Below are 11,831 nucleotides of genomic sequence, written 5' to 3' on the forward strand. Positions count from 1 at the left end.
TATCTTCGCCTCGAGATGAAGTCTGAAGTATTGATCGTGAGCAAAAGTATAGACAGAAAGTAAAGTGTGTTTGATGCGAGAAGGAAATGAACACTGTGTATACCCCTCCCCCCTACTTTTTGCAAAACAAGTGAGCTTTTTTCAAAATCTTTTGTTGTGATTTCTAAATTTTCTCTTGAAAAGCCCCCCCTCAACGTTCCATCCTGCCTCGGAGCCCATAGAACACTGACAGTTTTAGAAGCATCATGAATCAAAGCATGAAGGATATACCATCTCGGAATACGTTGTTGAGAAAATCAATCAATATTTTCTTTTCCAAATGTATGAAACTTTCATTCATGAAATCAAACATGTTTTAAACATTTAGGTCAGGACATTTGAAGAAGACATCATTTGGGTTTTTAAACATTTCATAACATCAACAGGAACATAATAAAACTATTTACAATAAACATGATCAAACGTGAACACCTTTTCATTACAACGTGGCGTGAACAACTGACTAATGCAACTTCGAGGTCTAGGAACGAGTAAAGGATTAACCGCGTGCTGCTCCTTCACAACAATACATCCATAAGGAGTTATGCCCCAAAATTCTCTTAACCCTATCCAGACTAGGGGGGGGGGGCACAAAGTTGGTTGTTTTCTTTCATAACTTCAGGAGTTTCAAAGCAATACCCCTCAGACTTCCTGACTTTTAGTTTTAACCTATCTGACACATGTTCATATAAAAAGATAATTTTTTTATTATTAATCAGGGGGTTGTGTAGGGGCGTTTTCAAAACTAGTCAAGTAAAAAATAGTTCAATCTGCCACGGATTCGCAACAAAAGTAGATTTATTGATGAAAATTAGTATCTAGGCATTAATTTGTGCTATTTTCATGATTCTAACCAGAAAATTCAAATTCAACATCCTTTTCTATGATTTTTCTGCTGCGCATGCGCACACATTTGTTGACATATTTATAGGTATTACATTAATAAAACTGCAAGATTAGAATAATTTGTCTGCTAAGGCATTAAAAATGAACTCAAACATGACATTTGGTTGTATCGATCATTTAGTTATATAGAAAAAACTATAGCCAAATACAAAATATGTTGAGTTCTTTTGTTTGGAACGTTAATAATTTTGAGAAGTAGCATTAAAATTGTGTCAATCTTCTTGTTTCTATTAGAAAATGCATCAAATTTGCTTATTTTAATATCTTAGCCCAATGCTTTGGAATTAATGAATATTTTAAGATTTTCTAAAATTTTCTAAATTTTTGCTTCACCCGGCCACCATTATGATGACGTCATCGTAAAACCACGTGACTTAAAAATTGAACAAAAATACTAAAATGTGGAGAACAGATAAGAGTACCATCCAAACAAAGTTCATTGTCCTAGCTAGAGGGACAAAGAAATTACGGAGGGGGGGGCACTTTGTGCCCCCCCCTAGTCTCCCGAAAGTTTCAAAAAGCCTAGTCTGGATAGGGTTAAGGTTTTACACTTACGGTTCGAAAGTATTGCACCCTTCGCTAGAAAATGGTCATACAGACGCCAAAGTTTTTTAACTAAAAAAAATTGAATAACCATAACAAGTAACAGAAAGTTTTAATCAGTTTAAGCGGGAAGTAATATAAAATTTATCAAGAAATTGTAGTTAAGATATGAATTGCAAAAAATCTTTCGAGTTTATTCTATTTCTGAACAATATCCATGATTACGAAAACATGAAAATTGAGCTTTGATGATAGGTATACCTGTAAAATACCTCCAATAAAAAACTTTTCTTTGCTTGAGGGATTTTGTTATGGTGAATTTAGATATACGTACTTTGTGCATGGGTGTCTAAAAATATTGAAATTGCTTCCGGAGCAACCGAAAATTGAAAATGAAACTCAGAGAATGCAACTGAAGCTCTTTTTTGTTGGAACATTGTAATTTGCGTAGCTGTTTCTAAATGCCGAAATTTCCAAGCTGTGTTTTGGTGTTCCACTTTGATAAAATTGAGAGACCAATTTCAATCTCTTTTTTGAATTGCTCTCTTAACTTATTTTTATAGAAAAGACAGGCCTTACAAATGCTTGCTTTTCGGAAACAAATGTTTATAGCCAACATCAGAAGAACTAGAGGCATATTTTTTGACTTAAAACAAACAGCCTGAGTCTAAAGACCCTCTCTCGGGCTTCCCGATGATTTTAGCCCTTGAGGCGATGTGCTCTAAAAATGAAGTTCATGTAGGACACGCCCTTTCATCAAGCATGCCACGCCCCTTCGTCGGGCAACTAAGCTTCATACCCCCCTAATGAAAATAGTGAAGTTTCGCCCCTGTACATCTTAATCAAACCTGAGAATCATGGAAAGATTTGTTCACTATTCGTTGTCACGAATTCATCTTGCTTAAAGACAGGACAGCAAAATCTCACAAATGCAGCAATTACTGGGCGCGCTCGTGGCAGTGGAGCAGGGTTATTGTTATCCCTGTTTTGTCATGTCTCAGTTGCTAATGCGCTGAGGGGGCCTATGTTGAATAAATTTGTGTTTAATTATATTCAAGTGAGTGGTCTGAGCTAAAAAGGCCGATGCTAAACGTCGATTGGTGGATAATTCTGCATTTCCTGTTATGTGTTTCTATCAGTGTAAAGAGGAGGGGCCCATGAAGGATCCACGTGGGACGCCATGTGTGACATTTTATGTAAAGTGAGGACATGGCATTTGAACATGTTGCAATACAGTGTAATACTCGTAGCATAGAGTAGCCATTCTCCAAGATTATTATGCCTTGGTAGGGGTAGAGTAGGGGTCTGTGACCAGTTATTTTACACCATCTAAAATGTACATTACATCTCAAAGTCACACAAGGAGCATGGATCTTACTTATGTATACTAAATCTTTAGTAGATGGAAATTGAAAATTGATTATGATCTGAACAATCGAGACATGGAAACAACAAGATGGCACCAAATTCCAGAAACCTAACATACTATAGTAATCGCGTGCTTTCTGTTTGGATCTTTCTCTTACTTTGCTATACTATTATCTTGCTAGCATGCTGCTTCTTGATAATGTAAAAGATTTTATTTGACGCAGGCTAGGCTCGATGAGCTTTGTTTCTAAGTCGGATATATTGCAATTTTGAGTTGGCTTTACGATATCAAACGATGAGTTGGCTTTACGATTATTTCATCAGATGATTGTCTGATGATTATCTACCGATGTGAGAAAGCTAAGGGGCATATGGATTGATCTAGCTATACCCTTAAACCAGAACCACTAATGGGCAAAAGTTCTTTTACGTATCTTTGCGCATCTTTCTGGAACAATCCCAGCGCAGTAACCAAAGCAACCTCAACATTGCAAAGTTTCAAGGAGCAATTCAATGTTTATAGACAACTTTTTAGACTTTTAATTTCAATTTTCATACATACATATTAAGTTTTAATATTGTATTTCTCTGCTTTTCGTATTATAATACTTTATCAACCTTAATTTGACTAATTTCAAGTTAAATATTGCAAGAAAACTTTTACCAAACATATCTAAAAAACAGTAGCAATTATAAAACAATATTTTGAGCAAAATTCTAATCCTCATTGAATATTTCCTCTGAAACCATATCATACTTGAAAAAATTAAGAATACTTTGAGAATAGGTATATTCTGGCGCGAAACGAAAATTTTTTAAGAATATCGAGGCTGAACAAAATTTACAGTAGAGAGCGGAGAGGTTTCTGTCAAGCAGAGAGCTTTTCGTGTAGCGAACCACTTCTGGAGATTGTAACTTTGTTTGAGGTGTCACAGTTTCTATAATTTTCTAGCAAGCCACGGAATTCCAGATGATGGAGAAAAAAGTATGAGCAATCATATGAGCCAAAGCTAACACGTTTTTAAGCCTCAGTTGGTCCTTGAACAAATTCAATAATTTCAATGTTTATTTAATCTCTGTGTATCTGCGAAACAGATACCGGCTACCATTGTATCCCAATTTTTTTTATTTTTTTTTATAGATGGGCTTTGACATCAATCGTTGTGTGTTCAGCTGTTATTGAATATTTCTACTAGTATATAAAAATTCAATTTTGCAGTGTGGCGGTGTACAACTTTGAAAGAAAGTTATAAAAACTTATCTATAAAAAAGTGAACATGTGACTTTGACAAAGAAAATTTTGTTTTTATTGCATAGCAAATTGGCTTGTTTCTGATCACTTTTTAAGTATTAAAGATGTTTAATTCTGACAACTGTTGACCACTTGTATAAAAATTTATAGCAAGTACCACAACAAAAAGGACATATTGATGGTAAGAGATTTCTAGCTAGAGTCGTCTTGTATCTTGATTGCTTCTCTAAAGTACTGCTTGATCACATGATCTATGATCCCCTTTGTTTAGCCTTTCCGTACTTAAAGTTTTTTTTCGCTTGTAATTTTATACTGAAGTTGACTCTAGCTAAAGTCGAAACGTTTATTATAATGGACATCCCTATTCAACGGATCTGTAACAAGGAATTGCCGAATGTAATGGATTTTTTTACTTATCAGATTTGTTAAATTTAATCGGATTTTGTACTATCACGATGTAACAAGGAGTTGTCGAATAGATTCACATTATGTCTCTTTTTGTCGTGGTAATTATCATAAATTTATTATCAAGCTAAAAAAGGAATTCCTTATTCGTTATTCGAACGCTCTCTTGCGTCATATCCAAACTTATAGGGTAAGAGGGAAACTGAACAGGGGGTAAGAGGTTTAGCAATTACGCCTTATTTAATGATCCTATATTTTTTAGATCTGTCAAAGTAATAGCCCCATTAGCTGTAAAGTGTGCCATATTCATACCATTAAAAGGTAAAGAGAAGCATCAACGTGCTTTTCCAGAAATTGTAGCACTTAATTACATATGAACGTCCAACGACAGAATGACTACACCCCCGTTCCAGTCTCAGGTCACTAACCTGGCATATTTAAACGGTATCTCTTTCTCGTTTGTAGCAGATTTATAGGCTCACGTTCTTTTGAGAACCGCGTAAAAGCGTGGTTATTCTATAGATTCAGATAGGAATTAAGTGTGTCTCAAGAGAGGACTTCCATTTACATCGAGTCATGGTAAGATTCAGAAATTATTCGTTGAAACGTTCAGCAACATTGACATAAAGTCAAAAGTCAGCTCGTAACTTCACCTTGCTGATGCAAATTTTATCGTTATTGGAACTGTGTAAAAAACATAAATTCACAAGCATTTATTTAGTTGTGCATTATTGAATAAAATCATTTAAGCTGTAAACTAAGCTATGAATTCGCCATGCATTTCGGTTTGGAAGAAGAATGCTGGAATTAATGTTGGAATTAATAGCTATTTTCTGTGATAATCGACATGCTTGTTTTCCCTTTGAGCTAAAAGTGCGTTGACTGCAGAACCTTATGTGTTTTTTCCCATAAGATAACAAGATTCTTACTAACAGCCTCAAGAATATCAGCCCTATTTTCATTTGCAGCAACTTTTCGCTGTTTTCAAAGAAACTTTAAACGGCATTATCACTTAGGATAAGGCTATTCTTAAGAATAAACAATCTTTCTTTTCTTTCTTGCTAAAAATTTAAGTAAAAGGGTAACGTCTAAATATACGAAAACCCAATATTGTTTTTTCGAGGTAGGTCTTGGGAGTCTTGTCCGATGGAACGAGGTACACTTTTCTGGGCTTTGAAATGGTATATACCCTAATAGTTTTCTTCTTTATATTCTTTTTAATTGCAAGTAAACCGTGACTTGACAGAAAAGCCTTGAAAATTGGGAGTGTGACTTACCTTATAGATGTTTACCGAACTTCTTGCTTTGATTGCATCAATTGCCATAAGCACTTCCAGTGCATCTACGGTCGTCACTTCCACGGTCTCTGCAAGCACGCCAGTGTCATCTGACGCCACTTCCACGGTCTCTGCAAGCACGCCAGTGTCATCTGCCGCCACTTTCACGATCTCTGCAAGCACGTCAGTGTCATCTGCCGCCACTTCCACGGTCTCTGCAAGTACGTCAGTGTCTGGAACTCCTGCTTTATCTGCAACCATAAGTGCCACACAGTCGTCTGCTGACCCCACAGTCTCCATCAGTGCTACTGCCTCGTCCAATGCCACTGCAACTGTTGGTAAGTGCGTCCAAGCAATTGTAGCAGATGTTTAAAACGCTCAAACAGTCTTTCTTTGGATATGGTCGCAAAACCAAAGCTGCAAAAAACAAAAATATTGGAAAAAATCAAGCAACACTGTAACCTTCCAAAATAATTCATTCTATCATTGCTCTTTAAAAACAATCAGTTGATATTTTGTAGTTAGAGATGCATTTGTCATCGAGCCAGTAAGGGGAATAGATTTATTATTACTCGATATAAAGTCAAATTACTCTATAAAAAGTCAAATTATAACGGTAGTTTTTGATAGTCAAGTACAAGTGAATGATAATGAGATCATTAAACGATATAGTAAATAGCACTGTCCCAAGAGCAAGTTCTTGTGGTACTCTCAAGCCACTAAGCCGTTGAAGCTAGACCAGTGGCGTACGCAGCACCTGATAAACAGGGAATGGACATCTAGGGCCGTGGCTCCTGGGAAATTATCTCTCCACGCCCTGTTTACTCTAAAAAATGTGGTAATGTCCGTCAAACATATAACAATCAAACAATTTTGAATGACATAAAGAATGCAATGGAACTGTCTGCATTTAACCTCGTCATTTTTTACCTATTAAGGACATATTTCGAAGGAAAGGCTTTCAAAAATACGCCTTTCTCCGACACCCTTCTACTTAGAACTCAAAAAAGAAGTCTAAAGGAAACATTTCCTTTCCTGCATCATAAAAGAATAACTGTTCCAAGATCTTACACCCTTTTTCTTTAATGATAAAAAGTTGCAGGACTTCAGCTAGTTTTTCCGGCTTATGAATTACCCTTGCTCAATTTTGGGGCAATTTTTCTTACTCATTCAATCTACTGTAGCAATGGTCGTTTCAGGACTTAATGCAAAGTTGGATTAGCTAAATTTGTCTTGTCTTGACAGCTGCCTGCACGCAAGTTCTCGGAAACCCTACCTGTGAAAAAGCAACTTGCTGCTTGGGAAGTGCTGGAGCCTGGACAGGAGTAAAGACAGCCGCCACCATTGCCTATACAGACACGCTTTGTGTAAACAATACAGCCACTGTTAATAACTCTACAAAGACTTGTGGTCAGCTCTGTGTTAGCAAAGAGTGTGGTAAGTGTCTCGTTACAAATGAATATTACACACCTTCTTCTGAAAGAAAAGATAGAGACAATGGGTTCGAGGAAGATGTCACGGCCCAACATACTTCTCCCATAAGAGAAACTGCTTCTTATGAAGTTATGGGAGAAGTATGTTAGGCTGTGACATCTTCCTCAAGCCCGGTCTCGATATCTGCTTTCCATTGTTTGATTGTGGCAACACCATTATCCGTTGTACGATAATTTGCTTACTTGAAGATGGTGTATGTTTCTGGCTTAATTGATTCTGCATTATTGTTTTCTTGTATCTGTCATCATCTGTCATCATTGAATAGTTTCAATTTCTGGCATGGCAGGGCAGAAACCTTCATACCCCGAAAGGAAAGATGTTTGTTTCGCCCCTGCTTCAACTTCCACATTTTATTACTGTTAGCTTCTTAACGAAATTGCGCTCTTTGAGGAATAATGAGGATTGGAATTTGTCCAGGCACATGTTTGAAGGAGAGTCACCGTCCACCGTCTCCATAATGATGGATTAGAAGAATTATAAATGAGGATCCTTCCAAAATTACCTTACGCATCTATGCCATGTCTAGGTAGTTATGTCATGGTGTATAAAACACGACGATTCTAAGTTGCATCTCCGAGTTCAGGCACCGCGGAGCAGGGGAGGGGGAGGGGGCTAGAGGGCTTTATTCCCCCACTTTTTGCAAAAATGCTAAATATTAAACAATAAATTACCAGTAAAGCCTCTTTTTCTTCGGTTTTAGCCCCCCACTTCTTCTATACTCCTCTCTTTTCTGAATCCTCCGAGGTGCCTGGAGTTTAACATTTAATGCAATAATCGGGCAACTATCATGAGCTCCGACAAAGGTTGAATAGTGGGGGGGCCAAGGGAAAAATCAACACCCATAACAAAAGATTTTGAAAAAAACTCCATTGTTTTGCAAAAAAGTGGGGGGGGGGCAAGGCTCCCTCGGCCCCCCCCCCCCTTCGTCGGAGGACCTGACTATGAAGGACTTTTCATTAGAAGGAAAAAGGTGACAACTGGGTAATGTTAGCAGCTATGGTAGGTAGTAGGTTGTCAGAAACGCCCCTGCTTCAAGACCCTCGTGCAAATATCACAGAGAACCTGCTCTGTATAGCGAAACAAAAGCTGAATTGTCGAACAACGTACGCCTTCAAAGCTTACATGAATCAGTTCTTGGAATTAATACACACTGATTCGTTAATACTCTTTCATGCCTCAAATTCAAGTTTGGAAAAAAATATTGGCATTTCTCAACACACACTTGAACTCTCGTGCCATGAATGTCAAGGAGGAAAAGAAATATTTATTTTTCCAGTTTGCCTTTTTGAAGAGTATTTACTAAGGTATGCAAGATGTACTTATTTGGCTAAATTGTTCTGATTTCGCCTAATCTTCAGTTTCAACAGCAGAATACGAACTAAAAAGGCAACTCAAAAGGAAACTCTAAGAGGCAACTCAATTAAAAAATCTTTTTTTGTTTATTTTAGATGGAGCGGTAGGCCTAGCAGTCCGTGCAACAACGATCGCAATGTCTTTCTTTGTTTACTGGTGAGTATGGGTACATACTAGTAACCACTACAAATTCAACTGACTAACTTTCAAATGTTGCAAAGAACACAGTTGCAAATGGCTGTACACTCTTTTTTTATAAGAACCAGTAAATTTAAGTTCAGGCTGACTGTTCTTAATTTTTTCGAAAATCTGAGGCTGGATTGTTCTTAATTTGTTCTTAAATTAAGAGGTTGTAAGCAGTGATACTGCTAGCTTTTTCGCTCTAAGGGGGTGTTCAGGCCTCATTTGCCAACAAAGTCAGTGAGACAGCCTTAATTTGCTGACAAATTTGAATATTTACCGAAAAAGCACCCACACATCGCTAAAATCCTCGATTTTGAGAAAAAACGTTGTTCAAAAGCTCAGCCTCAGCTTGTTCTTAATTTGTTCTTAACTTTTGACCAGTTTTGAGGCTCGAGTTCTTATAAAATTGTTCTTATAAAAAAAGAGTGTAAATGCAGCTTGTCTATTCTGTAAATTGATAGCTCTGTTTTAAGCTTCCTGGTGATGGAGCTTCATTATTCAAGCTGAAAACGTTGAAATGTTGCGGTCGAATTTCAGTCGACATGTAGATCCATGGAATCAAACTAAATCAGAGAAATATTAGGTAGAGTGCGTGAAATCGCCTTTTCTAACCCCATACTGAGGCTCCTTTGTACTGAGGATTTGTGGACGAATATGATAGAGTCCGTTATTTTTCAAGTAGGGTGCAGGATAGGGGATATCTTATCTACTTGACCAGCGTGTTAAAATCCACGCTTTTTGTCTGTTTTACCCCCCTCCAAATTCAGAAACCTGTCTTTCAGCCCTGATAGCAGATCAGCAATGTTAAACCCGTAGCCATCAGATGAGGCCGCATCTTCAGCCGAAAATGCTAAATTGTCGACTCCTCTTCGCGTTTCCGCCTTCTCTCATTATAGATTTCTATAAGATTAGAGAAGTATTAAAAATTATGTTTTTTAAAACTACTTTGAGCACATGGAGGCTAGAATGAGCTCTTTCTTTCTCTTTGCAATTGAATCACACAAACTGCTAAATTCAACATTAATCACTGGAACCACGAAGTCAGTAATTTATGCTAATCTAAGAGCTTAGCTGGTTTGAAGTGGAACCTGATGCAAAGGTGGGAATCAAACAGAGGATGAATCTATGACCAAATATTGAACGCGGGCTGAGGAATCTAGTGCGTAGGCCCTTGAAAGTCTAGTCAAAAGTTTTGGAATAGCAGCCGTCGAATGGCATAAAATTTGGAAAAAGTTTGATGAAAAAGAGATTGAAATTGTGATACGTTAACTGACGCGATTGCCATTGACCTTCAACAAGCAAATTTCTAAAATATAGAAATGAAAAAATGACCAAAATTACTGAAAAAGATGTTATCGCTATCCTTAAAACATGGAATGTAGAATACGGAATACGGAATAAGGAATCCGTGCTTAAAGATAGCAACAATGCCGTCGAAACGAAATTCATATGGGGGGGGGGGGGGGGGTGCCCATTGTATTCCTTCTCATTCAGTACACTGTTATAAAGGAAGTATACTACAGTTTGACTCTAGCCCACCCCCCAAGCCCCTGCAGTTCCGACGGACCTGAGCAACGAATAATTTCACAACATAATCATTCAATCCAAGTTGACTGATCTTGCTCTATTTAAAGGCTTCTGGCTGTGCAACATTGATAGAGACCAACTCAAGAAAGAAAATTATCAAGGATTCCATTGCTGTACATGAACAAATTATAGATAAAGACTGTTACTATATTCTCGCTGTTTGTAAAAAATTACAGGAATAATCTTATTAAAAAGTGCGTTAATATTTATGTTATGTTTCTTAGATCTGCATGATATCGTTACGTTTTTCAAATTCTCCTCTCTTTCCTTAAACTTTCAGTTTAAGATTTTGTATCAACATGAATATTGTTTAAAACTATATTGGTTGTGGATTGGGGATTCATTTTTGTATAAGAAATTTTAGTCTGAAACTTGAAATAGGGTTTTATGATGTTTTCGAAGAATTTTTGCAGGTTTTATAATTTGGCGGGGTCTGTAATGCACGCAGAATAAGGACAGGGTATGCAATGGAGCGTGCACCTATTATAGGGGGTCCAAAAGCCGCAGAACCATGCGAAAATCGGCCAAATGCCATACAACGTAACATATAAGCATTTTCCAAAAGAATTGTCATTTTAGCAAGAAATAATTTTTTAATTAAGATTTGAAAACCACCTCAAAAAAGAATGGTGAAGTTTTAAAACAGAAATATTTTTTCTTTTTTCCTATCTCTAGAAAATTGTTCACACAATTTTCGCATGAGATATTTTTCAAACAACATTCATAATCTATTTTTTTCAGCCTTTGCTAATTAAAAAAATTATTTTGAAAATTACAAACAAGTTTTTGTTGGTAATGGGGCTCAGTGCATACGAGTAGTTCAATTGGGGGCATCTGAAAGAGGGCAAATGCCAACAAATTTAGGAAGATGTATTGAATAACCAATGATTCAGGGCCACCTTATCTTGCTAATAGATTAACTCTTCAAATAGATAAATATACATAAACAAGAATTCAAGACTACTTAGACAAGATTTTTTAACTGCACACTCTTTCCATTATGATAGCCTGTGGTTTGGAGCACGGGCTACTACTATAGGAGCAATTTTATAAGAATAAAAAATCAAGAAAAAACTTTGGTTGAGAGACTGAAAATTGTAAGAAAGTTTGATAGATGTAAGACTAATTTTAATCTAGGGTGTATCTTTATCAAGGATACATATCGTCAATTGTTGTTTAGCAGTATAATATTTTCTCATACCTTAATGTCATTGATTTGCACTCTAATGATTTATGGTCAAAATAAGAACAGTCAAGCCTAAATGTTTCGGAATTATTAAGAACAGAAAACCTGGATCCCGATTTCCTTATACAAGAAATGATTTTTTATCGGAAAAAGCAGGTACATAAATTCTACATAAACATGAAATGTTTAGGAAAAAAATGATTCTTTGTAAATTGCACAGATGCAAGATGCCAATAAA

At 36.6% G+C, this 11,831-nt stretch overlaps 1 protein-coding gene across 2 annotated transcripts; it reads left to right on the forward strand.

The window, feature by feature from the left end:
* The first annotated feature begins 4,153 nt into the window (after positions 1-4,153).
* Positions 4,154-10,641, forward strand: LOC135691934 (uncharacterized). 2 transcript variants are annotated; one of them, XM_065209939.2, is made up of 5 exons: positions 4,154-4,289; positions 5,798-6,128; positions 7,036-7,227; positions 8,733-8,793; positions 10,455-10,641. In XM_065209939.2, the coding sequence occupies exons 1-5, from the start codon at positions 4,287-4,289 to the stop codon at positions 10,474-10,476; spliced, it is 609 nt and encodes a 202-aa protein (XP_065066011.2). In that variant the 5' UTR covers positions 4,154-4,286; the 3' UTR covers positions 10,477-10,641. The 2 variants fall into 2 exon arrangements, with proteins under 2 accessions (XP_065066011.2, XP_065066010.2); XM_065209938.2 differs by lacking the exon at positions 4,154-4,289 and adding an exon at positions 4,933-5,092.
* Positions 10,642-11,831: the final 1,190 nt, after the last annotated feature.

The sequence above is a fragment of the Rhopilema esculentum genome, chromosome 13 (assembly GCF_057945365.1).
Source record: "Rhopilema esculentum isolate cy_ngs chromosome 13, ASM5794536v1, whole genome shotgun sequence".
NCBI classification, from domain to species: domain Eukaryota; kingdom Metazoa; phylum Cnidaria; class Scyphozoa; order Rhizostomeae; family Rhizostomatidae; genus Rhopilema; species Rhopilema esculentum.